Here is a 21,177-nt window from a genome sequence, read left to right on the forward strand (position 1 = left end):
CAATGAAGAGAGTGTGAGTTTATATTAGGAATTGAAAAAAATTACAATGCAGCAATTTGGGACAAAGAAAGAAAACAAATGCAAGAAATAATTTTACAAAATTTCAACTAGGTCTGAGATTGGGCGTGGGAGAAATAACGCGTACAAATATTTACCAGAAAGACAAACAGATACATATTTGATATAGGCCTAAGAGGCATAGAATGATGAGTACATTACATTTAAATACCATTTCAACTATTTTATTTTTTTCTGCGAATGGAATAAAAGAACATTGTTACATAGGCGTCCCTAAATTTGCGATTAAAAGCGACGTAAATGATAAAATTGGCTGTACTATTGAGACTTATGCACACCAGAGAGGCCCTGTGAATCCAGAAACTCATCTCAAAACCAACATTTTGTGGAGTTACTACCAAGTCTGACATGAAACTGAGAGTCCCTGTCAGGGAGTAGACGCAACAAACAGAAATGAGAATCTTAGTGGTCCTGGTACTTTTGAAGAATTCTGGATCTCTCTCGGAATCCTTATGAAGTTTGCCTTCCCTGCCATGAGCACTCTTTCGTCTTGTAATGATGGCACGGCGGACACTTTGTTGCGCGTGAACTTTAATGGATATAAGAACGCAGCCGAAACTTACAAAGCATACTGACACGGGGCCACAAACGGTAGAGTAGATTTTAGTCAATAATGTGTAGATTTGTATAACCTCAAGTTTAGCGCCCATCAAAGTAAAGATTACGTCTGTGCCGTTACAGATAATTGCATCATGGTATATGAAGACATTCATTGTCAGCAAAGGAATGGCCAGCGGAAACAGACACGCCGCTGCGACACGATTTCGCAGAGGCGTGACTATCTTGGTGAAATGAAACGGGAAAAACACAGCGACAAATCTCTCCACGACAATCAGCGTCGGAACTAGCATGGAGACAATCATCCCAGTATTCTCCAGCATGGAGAAGAGGTTGTTGACTATAGCGAAGAGAACTGCGACCAAGTCATTAAGGCGACACGCAGTTGTGAAGTCCTGGTTCATCAGGATGTTTGGTACGTTGTTGATCCCAATGAGGTACATACTGTCAGCTACTGCAAGAACACAGATCAAAACATTGGAGCACTTGTGGAGACCATCTCTTGAGAGGATTACAATACTGATGACGTTTCCTGAAATTCCAATAAACGAAATGACAGGAAGCAGAACTAGTTGAGTGAAAGTGACGAGAGCTTTTGAGATCGAAGCCTGGTCATATATTATCGTGTCGATAGAGCCGAGAGACGTGCTACTATTTTCAATGGTAATTTGATAAAACATTTTCAAAAGTAATTGTACAATTCAGATATAGCTGAAAATAAAACTACAATGCTTTATTCACAAGTGTTTCCCTTTTAAAAAGTCAAGAAATGTATTGACTTTTGGTTTAGAAAAATTATAGAGTACAATAATTAATGTTAATTATTTGAGTGTGTGCACAAGATAACATACCACGTAAGTAGGCCTATTTAAAACATATGTTGAACAATAATAACCTAGTATTGACAATGTCAACGTAAAAAGGGTAACTTCTAAACCATTTGTCTAGGAGTCAAAGCCAGTTCTACTAAGTTGTTTTAAACTTTCTATTCTAAATGTCACGTGAAATTATAATTTACACAGCAGGAAAATAATATTTGTTATTAAACCACGAGGTTGTTTGTGATAAAGGTAAACTTCTAATTTCAATGTCTGTGTCATTAGACTAAGATACTATCATTATCATAACTACTTAGCTATTAATCGTTGTGACAATGTATTGGTCGCCTCGGTTTAATGAACACCTGTATTTCTAAGCACTTTTAACTAAGCATCCATTTTTTTTCAAACCTTTGAACTCTAGCGGGACATTGTAGATCTAATTCGCAAGCAACAATTACTCATTCGATGATCTTCCCGTAGCCTATATATTCCCGCCTCCTTGTTTAGGACAGGAGACTATCTTGTCGAGTCGTCCATTGATCTGTTTTTGGGTTATAATTATTTGAATCAATCTAATGTTAACTTTATCCAGTGTCTAGAAAACAGATCTTGTTTATTAGAATTTACACACAAAGCTAAACAGCCACATAACAGAGCAGTAGAGGCTTAATTTTATTGGTCTCGAGGATTCATATTGAAGTTATGATACCTGGTGACAGTATGACAAACGAGTGTATGCCAAAAGCAGTATTTTTTTGTGTGTGATCTGAAAGGTGGTAGACGTAACAGAGGCGCCCCACGGAAACGCTTTAAAGATCAGCTTAGGCGCCAAATTGCTTTAACTGACAAAGAAGAAAGCACCTGGTTGCTTGTGGATTCAGTACGAGACTGCTTGAGGTCACTTACAAAGGCCGCGGGATACCCTTTTAAGACCAAAAGAAAATCCGCTGCCGAGGACAGACGTAGACGGCGAAAAAGTAAATCTAAATCGGCCACCGCGAACAATGCGCTAGAAGTGGCAAATTATCAATGTCAAAGCTGGGGCTGCGTAGCCACGGGAAATACTGTATTCCTCATTAATCTTGGGACTCGACAAGCTTTATAATATTATACCTGTAACACGCGTCAAGGAAATGTGTAGGACTGGGCACAATTAAGTTGAGATAACCCACCACCTCCTTTTTCCTTTTTTTTTTCAAGAGTAACATATACATACATACATACATACATACACACATACATACATACACATATACATACATACACATATACACACATACATACATATATGTTACTCTTGGGGAAAAAAAGGGGGTAAAAAGATTTTTTTTACCGTTACATAATTTGTGAACTTTCCCCAAGAATAAAAGAAGAATCCAAAAAAGCTTTTAAAGGACATTTTTATACAACCAACTACACGCCAATGTCATTCTGGAGTTTACGTTTTTCTTGCGTCAGAACACAGTCACATTTCACAGCGACATACATTTGTTATTGACGTCTTTTGCTCCAACAAATCAGGCAAGCTGCAACACGCAAGAGCCCGTATCTCGATGACGTAACGAAGTTGCAGCCCATTTCATAAGTTGATGCTCTACTTTTAACTAAGCCTACTGCAGGCTGTTTCAAAAGAAAGCGAACGAGGGAAATAATTCTTTAACCGAAAACTAGAGATTTGCTACATTATATTATATTTTATTTAACAAATGATCTCAGTTTTTCAGTATCACAAATATACACTCATACTCAACTTATAATTTGACCTCTACATTGAGTGGAAATATGTACAAATTAATTTTAGTATATTAAATATATATAGAACCACTGCCCTTTTCTGCAAATTTATATGCAGGTCTTTACTGGGTTGGCGTAACCCTATAGAACACTGCACTCATCCTTAATCATCAGGTTTGGAGACATTGTCCTAACATTTCTCTCGATTCTAGAATATGTTTAACTTAAAGTGCTTCCTTTGCATATTTATAGAATTCTAAAAGGATTATAGATGTATTAACGAGTGTAAACTGGTTCTTACGACAGTAATTTTATATTTGTCTTAGTTAAATACAGACATGGCAATAAGCTTAATTTTGGCGAATGCATTCTATTAGGTATCACTAGTCGACCAGCGGCGTAGCATACGACGCTATTTGCCGGAATTGTTCATGTAGGCAGCGTATTGTCGAGCAGAGTGTATGACTGTGCTTCCGTGAGTAGGACGTACAACAGACAGTTATCCCAATGTTCTCAAACAAAGCTTACAGCCATCTTGCCAAGTTCTAGTGCAACAGTTTTGTCGACGTTGAAATTTTTTCCAGAAATATGCGACTGATAGAAATAAACAGTTTACCTGATGCAGGGATTTCGACTACATTGAAAGACCTGTTGACTCCACGAAATATATGTGAAGCCGTGACCATGGTTAGGAAACGAAGGGCAATACGAAGGGGCAAAATCAAAACAATGCTACAGAAAAAACATAGTATAAAGAGAAAGATTACTCCCCCCCCCCCATCTTTTTTTTTCTGAGCCGTGCTCTCTGTCGCATAGTTGGTATATATATATATATATAGAGAGAGAGAGAGAGAGAGAGAATATTAATAAGTTCGTTATAGTGAATTATTGATGCTTTTAGAATAGCGGTTCTCAACATTGTTAGCTCAGCGACCCCTTTTTACATTTTCCCACTATGCGGCTACTCCCAAATGTAAAATTATTTTCGGGCACTAATTGACTGTGCTTTTGCTGATATTATACAATTGTAATCCCAATAACAATTAAATTACAAATAAATGAAATCTTTAACTGAATTACTTTTCTATTTCTTATTCACAATTTTCATGGTGCATACTTATATGATAAATTGAAAAGCATGGCGAATTAAGGATTGACTATCATTTGGAAGTTACAATGATATGTCTATAATAGTGTTGAGACTGAGAAGCTAATATATGTTTCATTAGATCAGGAATTCTCGATACAGTCTTTGAGAGATCAAAACGCATCAAGTTTTTTTTTTAAATGTGTTTACACTATATAACTAACAGGCTGGATAACTCGCAAAGTTATATTCATGGACGGAGTAGGCGCTAATTGGGATTTGCCTGCAAACACTTGATCCAGATTTATGAAACTGACATTGAAAAGAAATTATTTTTAGCTGCATCGTTATTAATGCGTTAATAAACTCTTCATGGGATGTCTCCAGAACATCGTGAACTTGGACTGAATGGACTTCTGACAAACGTGATGTCAGCTAGATTTGGAAAGTGTGAGGAACTTTCTCGTCACAGGATTCATACTCACCCTCCCCCCTTCTTAGGTAGCCAAGCGATTTTGACTCTCAGCCATACATCTCAAATTCATCGATAAATCACACAGTGGCTGAGTGACAAAGCGCTTGGGTTCTGAACCGGATGTCCCGGGTTCAAATCCTTGAGGAGACTGCTTTTATAATTTCGGGATCTTGAGTCCACCCAGCTCTAATGGGTACCTGACATTAGTTGGGGAAATGTAAAGGTGGTTTGTCGTTGTGCTGACCATATGACTCCCTCGTTAACCGTGGGTCACAGAAACAGTTGACCTTCACATCATCTGCCCAGTTCACAAGATCTGAAAGGGGAAATTTACTTTACTTTACTTTACTGTACCAAACGTTGAAATCCAAACCAACAAACTATCCTATGTGGAGCACCATCCATAAAGATACCACTTATATTTTTCAAAGACATTTTTATACTTATCCAAATTTTTTGTGCTATTGTAATCATTTCAAGAGGTTTGCAAAAGAGAAACTCGTCTTAGAAAACTCCACCATCTATATAACTAAACTTATGCATGAAGCAGGGCCGGTTTTTTGAGACGTCGCCTGCCCCCTCAGTTGTCAACCAGACTTCTTAGTGGGCATCCTTCCTCCAGCCGCATATATCTCTCGTGAGCTAGTAGGACGGCTCGCTCTCTGCGCAATTTCAACGGTGGTAAGTTCGCCATGATTTCGCCAGCGGCAATAGGGGTTGTCTGAAATGTTCCACAGATTAGTCGTATTGCGCGATTCTGAACAGCGTGTAGGCTTGCTAGAGTCGTTTGCGAAGCCCAGACCTGACCATCGGAATTTATCCGTTGTCTCTAAAAAACTTTTCCTGCCTAGCATTGTGGATGAATGTTTGAGTGAATGAAATCGGAAAGTAGATGATGAAGTTTCCAAAGTACGTTTAAAAACACTATCTACCTTTGTTCTGTACGACTGCGTGGCTCAATAGGCCAGTCTTTCTAATTTCAAAGATAATGTCTGGACTTTTATCACCGCTTGCTCTAAGTGGCAACCCTGTGTCCAAATGTCCGCTGAACAAAAATAAGCGACATTTTACCATATTATCAAGACTAAATTATTTCACATTACCTTATCCACCCCGGTGACTGACAGGTAAAGCGCTTGGCTTCCGAACTTGGTCCGTGGGTTCAGATCCTGGTGAAGACTGTGATTATTTTTATTTCGGGATCTTAGGGCGCTTCTGAGTCCACCCAGCTCTAATGGGTACCTTAATGGTGGGGACATTAGTTGGGGAAAAGAAATGGCGGTTGGTCAATGTGCTGGCCACATGACAACCTAGTTAACCGTAGGCCACAGAAAGAGATCATCTGACCACAAGATCTGAAAGGGGAACTTTACTTCCTTACCCACCCCCATTCTTATCTCCTTGCCCCCCCCCCTACCGCATGCATATTGATCACAAGAGCAGTAACTTAAATCGGAGAGAGTGCATCGCCCTTGTGTTCTTATTAAATAAATCAGCCTATTTACAAGACACCCTGCTCGTTAACCGTTGTCTAAAGAATCAAATGACCTTAACCTCTTCTGACCTTTAGATCGCAAGGTCTGAAAAGAGAACTTAACTTCTTTTACTTTACTTTTTACCACTACAACTGCTTCATTTACTTTTTACCACTACAACTGCTTCATTGACTTTTTACCACTACAACTGCTTCATTGACTTTTTACCACTACAACTGCTTCATTTACTTTTTACCACTACAACTGCTTCATTTACTTTTTACTACTACAACTGCTGCATTTACTTTTTACCACTACAACTGCTTCATTTACTTTTTACCACTACAACTGCTTCATTTACTTTTTACCACTACAACTGCTTTATTTACTTTTTACCACTACAACTGCTTCATTTACTTTTTACCACTACAACTGCTTCATTTACTTTTTACAACTACAACTGCTTCATTTACTTTTTACTACTACAACTGCTGCATTTACTTTTTACCACTACAACTGCTTCATTTACTTTTTACTACTACAACTGCTGCATTTACTTTTTACCACTACAACTGCTGCATTTACTTTTTACCACTACAACTGCTTCATTGACTTTTTACCACTACAACTGCTTCATTTACTTTTTACCACTACAACTGCTTCATTTACTTTTTACCACTACAACTGCTTTATTTACTTTTTACCACTACAACTGCTTCATTTACTTTTTACCACTACAACTGCTTCATTTACTTTTTACAACTACAACTGCTTCATTTACTTTTTACCACTACAACTGCTTCATTTACTTTTTACCACTACAACTGCTTCATTTACTTTTTACCACTACAACTGCTTCATTTACTTTTTACCACTACAACTGCTTCATTGACTTTTTACCACTACAACTGCTTTATTTACTTTTTACTACTACAACTGCTTCATTTACTTTTTACCACTACAACTGCTTCATTTACTTTTTACCACTACAACTGCTTTATTTACTTTTTACTACTACAACTGCTTCATTTACTTTTTACCACTACAACTGCTTCATTTACTTTTTACCACTACAACTGCTTCATTTACTTTTTACTACTACAACTGCTTCATTTACTTTTTACTACTACAACTGCTTCATTGACTTTTTACTACTACAACTGCTTCATTTACTTTTTACCACTACAACTGCTTCATTTACTTTTTACTACTACAACTGCTTCATTTACTTTTTACTACTACAACTGCTTCATTTACTTTTTACCACTACAACTGCTTCATTTACTTTTTACCACTACAACTGCTTCATTTACTTTTTACTACTACAACTGCTTCATTTACTTTTTACTACTACAACTGCTGCATTTACTTTTTACCACTACAACTGCTTCATTGACTTTTTACCACTACAACTGCTTCATTTACTTTTTACTACTACAACTGCTGCATTTACTTTTTACCACTACAACTGCTTCATTTACTTTTTACCACTACAACTGCTTCATTGACTTTTTACCACTACAACTGCTGCATTTACTTTTTACTACTACAACTGCTTCATTGACTTTTTACCACTACAACTGCTTCATTTACTTTTTACCACTACAACTGCTTCATTTACTTTTTACTACTACAACTGCTTCATTGACTTTTTACTACTACAACTGCTGCATTTACTTTTTACCACTACAACTGCTTTATTTACTTTTTACTACTACAACTGCTTTATTTACTTTTTACTACTACAACTGCTTTATTTACTTTTTACCACTACAACTGCTTTATTTACTTTTTACTACTACAACTGCTTCATTGACTTTTTACCACTACAACTGCTTCATTTACTTTTTACTACTACAACTGCTGCATTTACTTTTTACCACTACAACTGCTTCATTTACTTTTTACCACTACAACTGCTTCATTGACTTTTTACCACTACAACTGCTGCATTTACTTTTTACTACTACAACTGCTTCATTGACTTTTTACCACTACAACTGCTTCATTTACTTTTTACCACTACAACTGCTTCATTTACTTTTTACTACTACAACTGCTTCATTGACTTTTTACTACTACAACTGCTGCATTTACTTTTTACCACTACAACTGCTTTATTTACTTTTTACTACTACAACTGCTTCATTTACTTTTTACTACTACAACTGCTTTATTTACTTTTTACCACTACAACTGCTTTATTTACTTTTTACTACTACAACTGCTTCATTGACTTTTTACCACTACAACTGCTTCATTTACTTTTTACTACTACAACTGCTTCATTTACTTTTTACTACTACAACTGCTTCATTTACTTTTTACCACTACAACTGCTTCATTTACTTTTTACTACTACAACTGCTTCATTTACTTTTTACTACTACAACTGCTTCATTTACTTTTTACTACTACAACTGCTTCATTTACTTTTTACCACTACAACTGCTTTATTTACTTTTTACTACTACAACTGCTTCATTTACTTTTTACCACTACAACTGCTTTATTTACTTTTTACTACTACAACTGCTTCATTTACTTTTTACTACTACAACTGCTTCATTTACTTTTTACCACTACAACTGCTTCATTTACTTTTTACCACTACAACTGCTTCATTTACTTTTTACCACTACAACTGCTTCATTTACTTTTTACTACTACAACTGCTTCATTTACTTTTTACCACTACAACTGCTTCATTTACTTTTTACCACTACAACTGCTTCATTTACTTTTTACTTCTACAACTGCTTCATTCTTTCGACTATACAAATCTTCTTCTACTTTTACTTTTCACAAAGCTTATATCAACTTATTCTGTCTGTTTGTCTGTCTGGTAAAAACTGTGTGCTCTTTGTTTCTCCCACGCCCATTCTCGGATCAAGGGGAAACTTTGCACAAATATTCATTGACATAGACCAGACACTAACCAATAAAAAAGTAACCAATCAAACAATTAATTACTGAAAATTCATTATTTTTTTATATAGCAACAAAGGAAACTAATACTTCAGTTATCACATATATGGCTTAATTTGCTGGGTTTAATCCCTAAATAATTGTTAACGCAATTTCTCCCTCACGCATTCTCCGATCAAGTTTTAGACTTTAAACACTTATTTATTGTTGCTAACAAAACATGAAGCAAAAAAAAAAAATACTCTACTCTTCAATTAATTATTGGTTACTAGCCTGACACTACCCGCGGCCTGCGGGTCTAAGTTTGTGTTTACTAATCTAGTGGATTGGATTTAGCTAATGATCCTTTCAAGTTTTTTCTCTTTCGCTACGAAAATAAAATTAGTTTTGCCAAAATGGGTTTACCCGAAGCCGATGCATTCATATCTATTAAAAACGAAAAGAGCGATAGCTTTGTTAAATGAATGAGATTATAAAGTGAACAATTAAACGAAATAATTTTTAGTACGCGATTCATGAATGAATATAGATCTAGGCCATAGACATAAATAAATATAGACTGGAAAAAGGAAGTAACTTTATGTAACTTGAAAACATGTAGCCTATATCTATTGTTGTCGGGTTTCCGAATTCTGAAAAGTTGCACAATCTTCATTCTTAGAGATTAAACAAAGCTACAGTGCCTCCTTATTTACAATATGTATAGGTGTGTGGCTGAAATAGATATGAATACTTAACTTTTATACTGCTCATAAATGCTTTATAATAAAGTACAATAAAATTGCAAGTCACAAATTTTCGTTTCATAAAACTCTTTAATTGGCCAGTCTATATTTATTTATGTCTATGATCTAGGCCTATCTCAACTCGGCTTCGCAGCTTTCGTAAACGAATGTAGTCTCTTAAAAATGCTTTAGAAAACCAAATTTGAATGTTTATTTGATCAAAATATGAAATGAATGGACTATAATTAGTATGTTTATGTGTTAAAGTATAAAACTATCTGTGCGAAGAGAAGTTTTATCACCTTAGAGTTCAATAAGAGTTTTCAGATCTAGGGATGGGATTATAAAGTAAACAATTAAACGAATTAATTTTTAGTACGCGATTCATTACGGTATTGTCTAATGAAAGAATGTTCATCAGGAAATCTGTAGTCACAGATATAAGGAACTAATTTATGTAAAAAATGCTTTTGAAAAACAAAATTGAAGGTTAATTTTATTATATAATGAAATCAATGGATCTTCTTTTGTATTTTCATGTGTCAAAGTAAAAAACTATCTGCGCAAAGTGTATTTCTTAAAATTAGATCTAGGTCTAAATCCTTTCGATCTTTTCTCATGTCAATATTGTTAACCATGGCCTAGATCCATAAAATACTATAGCTGTAATAGAGTCGGACAACTTTATTTTTTTTTAGGGTCTTAAGTTTGTTTTAGCGCTACAATACATACACTACGGTCTAAGCTGGTACCCAAGAAACATTCCTGCCAAGTTTTATCAAGATTGGTCAAGTGGTTTTGATGTCTATAAGTCACATACATACACCTCACATTCTACTTTATAGTATAGATTAATTATTTTGTTTGCTATCGAATAAGGGAAATAACGTGTACATTATTGGTAGATAGATATAGTATTAAGGACGGAGTTCTTCCCCTTTAGATAAGATTCGATTAGAGCTAAGTGAACTCAGAGGCGCCCTATAAGGATTCCGAAATAAAAAAAATCCCAGTCTTCACTAGGCGCCACCACGCCTTTTAAAATGCTCTTCATGATACTTTAAATCAACACCTTTGGCTTACGACAGCGCCACACTGTAGAACCTTTTCTGGAGAGACATTCCCGTCTACATACAATGCAGGTAAATATGACATGTGCTTAGGTGGTAGAAGAACCTAACATTTGTCATTGGTCTCGCTTTTCTTCCAGGGTTGAGGTCAATGCTGTTTGGCTGTTTTGCTGTTCTTTCTCTTTGTCATCACCTCTTTCCACGTAGTGAGGTCTAGGGCTATGTCAACATCGATGCCCACTGCTTTGAGGTGGCATTTGATACAAATATCGGAGATGGGGACGACCAGTTTTTCTTGTGTAGGGCCTATATCGCAAGTTGTCCATAAAGAATGACTTTCGGGATACGTTCATCCGCCATTCGGCGGACATGACCAAGCCAGCGCAGGCTGAGGATGGTAAAGATATAGACCAGTACTGACACGAAATTAATGTGATCTAAAATAATGCATTTTTTTTTTTTTTTTGGCGTGGGGGAAGGTTCGACAACCATTGCACTATTTTTTTATGGAGAGCAATTGAGAAAATGTATAAGAAACATTGGTTGAGATTCAGTGGGTTTTTATAAAATGTTTAATATAGGTCAAAAATCAATTAGATTGGTGTAGTTAACTAAATACAAGACATACCTCCTTTATTGGAGAATTACATACATGGTGGAAACACTATAAATGTGTAGCTATTGTGGTGTATCATGTGTACAAAGTAAAGGTTGTGTAGATACTTTATAAATATCATATCAGACTAGCCCAGTGTTTCTCAAACTTTTTTGTCTGCCGGCACAGTAAAAAAAACTACGAAAATGTCGCGGCACACCACGAACAGCAACAATTGTTTTATAATAAAAAGAAAAAAGATTCTACGTGTTTTTAAGTATTACACTTAATGCGAAGGGTGTGCCTGTTTTTGAGAGCAAATGCGATCTAATCGAGGCTCCAAAGTCGATAAACAAACTCGCATTTCGTCGTCTATTGCAAGAAGTCTCTCTTTTCTTAGACTTGATTTCAGTCAGTGCTGAAAATCCAAACTCACAAAACCATGAAGATGGAAGAATTATTTTGATTGCTTTTAAACTGATTGCAGGATATAACTTGTTGATTGAAATCCAAAACACATCCAGGCTTTCTCGGCAAAACTTGACTTAAGAACTGCATCGTTTTTTAAATCAATAAGCTGCTCTGCTTTAGTTGCAAGATTTGTAACTTCATTGTTTCTAAATGTATAGCTGACCCAGCCATATTCATGACTTCCAACTGTTGGAAAGCAATGCTGCAATGCTGACTGTAGGTGTGTCAAAGACAATTTTTCACCAAATGACTTCCGTTTTGAGGATGTAGTGATGATGGTTTCCGATCGTCCTTGAAGACTTAAATTCAATTAATTTAATTTGTCAAATAAATCAGAGAGAAATATCACCTTAACCCACCAGATCTCGTCATAAATAGAAAATCCAAAGTCTTTTTTTCAGCCTCCAAGAATGAAATCAGCTCAGCCTTGAGTTGGACGACACGCTTTAACACTTTTCCCCCTGGAGAGCCAACGAACGTTGGTGTAATACAGGAGACATTTGTAGTCTGAATCCATTGCTTCACAAAGCGGTCGAGATTTGATGAAGTTTACAGCTTCAATCTCTTGATCCAGAACAGACATCAAATCTTTCGGCAAAGACTTGAAGGCAAGAGCCTCTCTGTGGATCATGCAGTGAACAACTAATACATTTGGATTTTCTTGACACACAAGAGTGACGAATCCCTTTCTATTTTCCTGCATGGAAGGACAGCCATCGATGCAAACGCTGACACAGTTTTTCCACTGTAGTTTGAAGAGCAAAATGTTTTCGTTCACCAGTTTAAAAATATCTTCGCCTTTGGTCGTAGTTGGTAAGTCTTTTCAAAATAAAATTCGTTGACACATTTTTCATCCTTTATGAACCGAATAAAAGCTAACAGCTGGACTTTGCCGCTAACGTCAGTGGATGGCTGCCTGGTCCCGGGTTCAAACCCTGCCCGCTCCCATCCCCCGTCGTCCTGCGGGAGGTTTGGACTAGGAAGTAATTATCTTCAACTCTGAAGGAACATCCGAAACATGTAAAACATTTTACATTCATCAACTTGAAGAGACCACAGCATAGACATTCATCCTCAGTCACGTCGAAGTGTTCGCAGATTTGATCTTGTAAATCTGACGATAAGTCTTCAATTCTGCGCGAGATAGTACTATTTGACAAAGGGTTTCGGCGGCATCGGGTTCAAGGATAGTTTCAACAACTATTGCTAAAGCTGGTGCAATGACTAATTCAGCCTAAGTGTGTGCTTTCTTGCGTTTTGCTAATAGCTGAACAACCTTATAACTTACAATCAATCCCTTTTCTGGCAGCTTTAGGTAGTTCGTAAGTTTTTAGCTTGTTTATTTTGTTGAGCCCAGATGTTTTCAAAGTATTCCTTCGGTTGCGCTTTTACAGCTAGATGTTTTGTTTCCAAGTGTCTCTTCAATTTGCTTGGAACAAGCGCCTCATTCGACAGAGTTGCATTACAGATCAGACAGAATGGCAATGGAGAATCTTCAGGTCCAAAAGATATGAAACCATATCCGATGTAATCTTCTTTGTACCTTCGTTTGGTTCCTTGCTTTTCATTTAACACTTCGCAGTTTCATTCTTTCTGACGTCTTTCTCCATGGATAACAATGAATAAGGCTTATTGATAATTTGTTATTATTAGCATACACCTAAACAATTTACATGGAACACATCGCTTATTATTATCGTTACCAATTCGAGAACTGCTGTCAGTGCTGTGCGTCTGCTATGGCGGTCTACATTTGAGTCATTATAATAATATATGTATAGTGGACAATTCCATAACCTGAATAGCTAATATTAGCTAATACCCCTTTCCGTCAATATGGAGCGACCCACTACTATTACCGGTCGTTGTAAGTGGGGATGTCGTCGCAACGTAAAATTAAAATTTAATAGTAGGCAGATCTGTGTAACGCTGCACGTGTGGCGTTCTGAAAACTCCCGCGGCACACCTGCAAATCTTCGGCGGCACACTAGTGTGCCGCGGCACACAGTTTGAGAAACACTGGTCTAGCCATTTGTTGGCTTATATCAACTCACTCTGTCTGTCTGTCAGGTAAAAAGTTTGTACACGTTATTTCTCCCCTAAAGAGAAATTTAGTTAAGGGAATAGTTTTATTAGTTGAGGCTTTGAAGGACAGATCAACCCTTTACAAAACAATTAGATAAATTAGATAATCATTCAATAGCATCATTCAGGCCAGGTTCACATTTAACTTTACCTTCACCTATCCCTTAATCTGTTGGACCGTTGGTGCACCACACAAGATCTGTCATCCGTCTTTCTCCATTCCTCTCTGTCTTTGATATAATGTCATGCATGGGCGTAGCCAGGGGGGGGGGTTTTGGGGTTCAAACCCCCCCCCCCCCGAAATGAAATCCCCCCCCCCGCAGGGGGGATCGGAATTTAGTGACTGATTTTTTGCTTTGATTTTGTTTATTTTAGGTGAGATTTTAATACAAAACCATCACTTTCCCCAGCACAACCAAGGGTGTTTTAAGTTTAAAACCCCCTACCAGGGTTTTTTTAGTTTAAAACCCCTACCAGGGGGGTTCGATTTTAAAAACCCCTACCAGGGGGGTTCGAGTTTAAAACCCCTATCAAGGGGGTTTGAGTTTAAAACCCCCTACCTGGGGTTTTTGCAGTTAAATCTCAAAAAAAAAAAAAAAGCAAACGAAAATCCCCAAATTCCAAGAGCACAAAAAAAGCAAAGTACGCACTCAATATTCTATGACCGTAGCTAAATGGGTTATGACTTAGTTTTGAGTTTAAACCCCACTTCAGCGGGTATGAAGGTAAAAAATACCTCTTTAATAATAAAAACAAAGCACAATATACACTCAAAATGTTATGAGTGTAGTCAAAGGGGTTTTGAGTTTAAACTCCCCTCCAGTGGAGTTTGAAGCTAAAAAGTACCTCTTCAATATAAATTAAAGCAAATTACTCACTCTAAAATCTATGTGCGTAGCCAAAGGGGTTTTGAGTTTAACCCCCCCCCCCCGCCAGGGGGTTTGAAGCTAAAAAAATACATCTTCAGTGTCAGAAAAAAGCAAATTACGCACTCAAAATGCTATGAGCGTTGCCATAAGGGGTTTTGAGTTTAAACCCCCCTTCAGGGGGGTTTGATGCTAAAATACCTCTTCAATATAAAAAAAAGCAAATTACACACTAAAATTATTTGAGCGTAGCCAATCCAATGGGGGGTTTTGAGTTTAAACCCCTCTCCTACAGATGGCTTTTTTTTAAGTTTAAAATACCCCTCCAGATGATTTTGAGTTTAAGATCCCCCTACATAGCATTTGGAGTTGGAAAACCCACAACAGATGATTTTGACGATAAAACTTCCCTTTTCGATATAAAATCTAAAGCAAACTACAGTCACTTAATTCCAAGAGCATATTCAAGAGAGACTACACATTTTTACCTGCGGCCGGGCTCCATCAATAAAGTGCAGTGAATAGTCATCTGCCGAGATTGAAAAAAAATAAATGTGGCTCAATAAAGATGGCAGATTTTAGGAGTCAGTTATAGGGATAGGGTCCAAATCAAGAAAATCCTATGCCGAGCTGTGAGTCGACCCCTTAGTAAGATTGTGACAGAGCGTCGCATGAGGTTTGCCGGACATGTTCTCCGACAAAAAGAATTACGCATAAGAAGAGTTGCAATGATATCCTAGTACAACATGACGCCACTCATTCATGGAGGTCCTCATGGCAGGTGGGAAGAGGCTTCAGACATTACCAGTGACAGATTTTTATGGAAACAGCTTGACGGCAAATGCTCCGAACGGCGCGGGAGGGTCTAAGTCAGTAAGAATAGCACATTAGGTTTTTGAAATAAAACTTTTTAATAGCTGGTAAATGCAGTGTAGATACCTCAGAATATGCATTTTGTTGGCTTTCAATATCAGAAATAGTGCTTGGCGGCGGGGCTTCGCCCCGCGCTGGGGAAGCTCCTAGCGCTCCCCCAGATCCCCTTGCTAGTAATGGCGGGGGATCTACAACTTTATGGAAACAGCTTGACGGCAAATGCGCAGAACGGCGCGGGAGGGTCTAAGTCAGTAAGAATAGCACATTAGGTTTTTGAAATAAAACTTTATAATAGCTGGTAAATGTAGTGTAGATACCTCAGAATATGCATTTTGTTGGCTTCCAATATCAGAAATAGTGCTTGGCGGCGGGGCTTCGCCCCGCGCTGGGGAAGCTCCTAGCGCTCCCCCAGACCCCTTTGGTAGTAATGGCGGGGAATCTACAATTTTTCCACTAACTCATGGAAGAACCTATTCTAGGGCACAATAAACGTCTTCCGAAAGAATGAAGGGTCAAAATGCAATAAAGATTATGTACACACACACACACATAAATACATGTAGATTTTTTTCGCCCGAAAAAAAATCCTGGCTACGCCCATGAATGTCATGTTGTCTTCCCATAGTGTCACAGTCTCGATTGACATTAACTGTTATTCGTTCACCTCGGGTCAAGAAGGTGAAAAGCCACGAGAAATCTTTGACATAGAAAGAGGAAGTAAGAATGACTAAATTCACTTTTGGTCAGTAGCAGTCGTTTATGGGATTATCATTGAGACAGTGCACATATTTCTAGTAGTTGCTTTCTGTACTTAGAGCTGGATACATGTTATTGAAGCTTATTGTTACCTGTTGTGATGCGGATGTATTTTAGTAGTGAAATAGTAATCTAGAGGAATTATAATATTTTGTGCCTGTAAAGTTGCGGATGTAATTATATTTCAATATATTGGATTATCTTGGTGTAACTACTACAAGGTTGCAGTATATTGTTAGTATTGAATAGACAATCTGGTCGTTTGCTAAAGTTACATTGTAGTCAATCTGTACTATGTATCTTTGTTACGTGTTAAGTGTAGCTCCAGGACGCACGAACCCAGCATTCTACAGCATTACACATCAGCATGTTACATTAATTGGTGACCAGCACATGTGTAATATTTACATCTGTTACCTAATCGTTTACACATAGCTTTCTCTGTCTTCATCTTCCTCCTGGGACTGTTCTCTGAAGGAATGTCTTTACCCTAAAGACCTTGTGATCTAGCCATAGAGTTTGAGTTTACTTTTTTAGACAGTGGTTAGCAGGTCATCGTGGGGTCCAATCACAGAATTAATCCTGTTTCTAATCTCTTCCTTCGTGATGTGATCTTTGTAAGTTAATCTTAGGAGTTAATTATATCTTCATAAGTTTATTATATCATAACATATTAGTTTTTTGAATAGATATGAATGTAATAATACTAACATTAATAAATCTCCGTATCCTGTGGTATCAAGTCGTGTACTATACACTCTTTACACTAATGACATAAGAAGCATCTATGACTCAGTTAAACTCATTAAATTTGCTGATGATACTGCCATAGTCGGTCTTATTTCAGGAGACGAAACTCAGTATCGAAGCTCGATAGAAGAGTTTACAAACTGGTGCACCGACAACTTTCTAGAACTGAATGTAACAAAAACTAAAGAACTTATAATAGATTTTAGAAAGAAAAAACAAACTATACGTGAACTGCAAATAAACACTACATCTATAGAACAAGTAAAGGCATATAAATATCTAGGTGTTATCATCAACAACAAGCTTTCATGGGAAGACCACCTTGGAACTCTGACAAAGAAAACAGCCCAGCGACTCTTTTTTCTATACAAACTCAATAGCTTTAAGCTAAACAAGAAGATCCTTGAGACCTTTTACGGCGCAACTATACAAAATCTGCTAACATACGGAATAACCTGTTGGCAAGGCAACGCCTCATCTAAACTCTTGCGACGTCTAGAAAACATCATTAAAAAAGCATCAAAAATTACACTCACAACATTACCACATTTAAAGGAACTTTTTGAACAAAAGTGCCCAAGAAAAATCGAAAAAATCTTGGAAGACAACGGCCACCCGCTCCATCAGAACTACGTCAGGTCGTCGTGAAGTGGGCGACTGCTGTCAATCAAAACAAGAACGGAGCGGTACAAAAACTCGTTCGTACCTTACTCGGTCAGACTCTATCACCTCCACTCATTGATCAGGGAACATGAAATGCACCAAGATACCTGTGTGTAGTCGCTGAATGAACTCTTTATGTTGTCTGTTGTATTTATGTGTATTTTTCTGTTGTGTTGTCTTTATATGAGAAAAGAGTCCTTGTAATATCAACAAATTTCCGTAAGGATCAATAAAGCAGTCTTAGTCTTAGTCTTAGTCTAGCTAACAATACAATAGTATCGACAACACTTTAGACACGAGCACGTCTCTTCTTTTTGTATCGACGGAGATAGCGTTGTAATTGTTGATAGTTTGTAGTACATAGTTTGATATTCTTTCTGAAAATATTGAAACCTGCCTTTTACCTGACTGGGTGGACCACTTCGAGGGCTGATTTTTAGTTTGTGTTTCCTCTATTTGTAATCTTGTTAAAATTCAATTTAGCGTCTCTGACATTGTTTAGATATGCTTGTTGTAGCATAGGAAATGTTTAAAACTTAAAACTATAGAAGTGTTACATTCTAGTTGTTTAATGTTCATTGGAAAATTGGATTTGATGATGACCAACCTAGTGAATGTGTTTTTAATTAACTTTTTCCCCCTCTACTTTGAGGACTGATAGTTTAACTAGAGTTTGGAGTACTATCACGTTCTTCGTTACCATTATCTTATCTTTCAAGACAGAACCCGTCAACTAACCGCATTTGATGATTAATTCTTCCTGTACAGTTCAACATGTAGGCTATAAGGCTACTTACCAACGAAAGTTACTAACCAACGAAAGTTACAAACCAACGAAAGTTATACTGTAACGTTAAGCAACTCTTCAACAGCCGTATTACTTCAGATTATGGTGATAGAACAAATGTATTTTACTACCAAACTGTCCGTAAGGTATGTCTTTATAATAGACCTAAGAGTTGAGTTGAAGACTCTTGGAATCTATTACCATTATCTATTACGGTAATTTATTACCGGTGCATCCATTATATGGAGGCGCGTTGGCTGAGCGGTAAAGCGCTTGGCTTATGGACAGGGAGTCCCGGGTTACCACCCTCGTTAACCGTGTGCCACAGAAACATCATCTGCCCTACAGATCGCAAGGTCTGAAAGAGGAAATTAAACTTTACTTTTTTTACAAATTTGGAAATATTTTTGTAATTATGAAAATGAATGATCGATTGAAGACTACCAATCTGAAGAGTCGCTATTGAGTTCTTTTAGTTCTCAGTGCAATTGTATATGACGATAAGAATAGACAATCTCTCATGTCCTCATTAGTGTAGAAAAACCACACACACGCCTTGTCATTTTACATTGCATCTTTTGCGCTAAACTATTGGCCTATTATTGGCTTGGAAGAAAGTCTTTGCAGTGTAACTTCTCAGATAGTTACGTTCAGACATTTAAAATTGCAATTAGTCTATTCATTATGGCTTTAGTACGAAACATCAAGTGATGCAAAGTCTCTATGTTTTAGGGTACAACATCCCTATTATTGATAGCCCATTTCGCTTCTCAAGATGCTCGCCCTTATTCCTTTTCTGTATTGCATGTGGGTATCCATAATATGACAAAAATAGGTCATAATAATTTTTTTAAAATAAAAGTTAACCAAAATGTCTGATACATAGTTAAGAAAGAAATTAGGAAGCTATACATATGTTATTCCTATCCCAATTTATCTTGGATTGCTGGTCCTATGGTATCGGCTCCGAAATGTCTTCATGGTCCTGGCTTCAGACTCTTGACGCCCTCGCCTTCAAGCTCGAGGTATAAACTAAGACGTGGTGATCCTGAAGGAAAGTGTGACAACTTAAACACAAGTCACAAGGTGAACAGAATACAGTTCTAGTTCCTGTAATACCAGAGATTCAATCTCTTGTGGCCTCATCGCGGAACCCTTGTGACATGTCAGAGGGAAAAATGATAGGCTAACAACGTGAACTAAAATTGGTGGATTTCCTCATTAGTGGTGGGCTCTTGTATGCGGAGTGGGCTCTTGTATGTGGAGTGGGCTCTTGTATGCGGAGTGGGCTCTTGTATGCGGAGTGGGCTCTTGTATGTGGAGTGGGCTCTTGTATGCGGAGTGGGCTCTTGTATGCGGAAACCTTCTCCCAGAGGATTCCCCCCCCCCCGGTCCGTCCAGTGCTGGTTTCACCTATAAGCAACATACGCTAAGCAGTGCAAGTATACCACTCAATTTTAAAATTATTTTTATAATTTTTTTCTTTGATGAAGAAAAAGCAAAGGAATCACTTGTCTTATGTTAATTACAATCGGCCCCATTGTTCATATAGCTCGGTGCCTTATCAAATCTAAATCCGGTTCAAAACAGAAACAATGAAAATTGTACGTGTTTTATATAGATGTACTTCTTCTTCTTCTTCTTTTTGAAACTGTCAGGTAGAGTTGAGCCTTCAGCTCTTGGAACTCTAAGCCAGCAAAAGTGAACAAGAGCTCCCTCTCACTGGCCTGAAAGAGAACAGTGTACACTGTTCTGTCTGACTAAGACCCCCGCCATTTTCCTTTTTCTATACCAGGCTAACCGTGCGGGACACGCCATTTATGTAACGGCCCCTTGAGGAACAGCGCCTGGATTGTGACAAGGTTGTGGGAGCTTTTTTACAACTACGCACAGTGCAATGAATTCTCTCGCACTCCCTTAGGCACCCCCCACGGGAGTCTTGTTTTGCTACCCTTTAGCCTAATCGTTTCCTCCTACGATTGTTTCCACCCGGGCGCCACTATGAGGCAGGGTAGCATGCCCGGGATATAGATGTACAAATTACATAAGAGTTATTTCGTTTGCAAAAAAAAACAACTATCAAACCTCTACAAGTGTACTAGTAAAAGTTCTTAAATGGAAAGATCTTTAAAAAGTTGAAAATTATAGTGTCAGTTAAATTTTTTCAAATATATGCCAACCAAGGTAGGACTGAGTGTCAACATCGGCCCTGACATTAAACTATACCATCCAGGATGATCCAGCTCACTACTGGATTGCCATAGGATTTACTTCTATTATTGCCTGCCTTCAAAATCAATTAGTCGACTTCTTCACGCAGTTCTCTTTCCCTAACTGCGTTAAAAATTATGATTTGTGAAAGATTTGGTAGCAAGGAAAT

At 37.5% G+C, this 21,177-nt stretch overlaps 1 protein-coding gene across 1 annotated transcript; it reads right to left on the reverse strand.

Annotated features, from left to right (window-relative positions):
- Positions 1-242: 242 nt before the first annotated feature.
- Positions 243-1,316, reverse strand: LOC129928196 (FMRFamide peptide receptor frpr-18-like). Its single transcript, XM_056041268.1, has one exon. It carries the CDS (start codon positions 1,314-1,316, stop codon positions 243-245), a length of 1,074 nt encoding a protein of 357 aa, XP_055897243.1.
- Positions 1,317-21,177: the final 19,861 nt, after the last annotated feature.

The sequence above is a fragment of the Biomphalaria glabrata genome, chromosome 9, assembly GCF_947242115.1.
Source record: "Biomphalaria glabrata chromosome 9, xgBioGlab47.1, whole genome shotgun sequence".
Lineage (NCBI taxonomy): Eukaryota > Metazoa > Mollusca > Gastropoda > Planorbidae > Biomphalaria > Biomphalaria glabrata.

Coding starts and splice junctions, on each gene's coding strand:
- LOC129928196 (XM_056041268.1), bottom strand. CDS start 1,316: ATGTTTTATCAAATTACCATTGAAAATAGTAGCACGTCTCTCGGCTCT.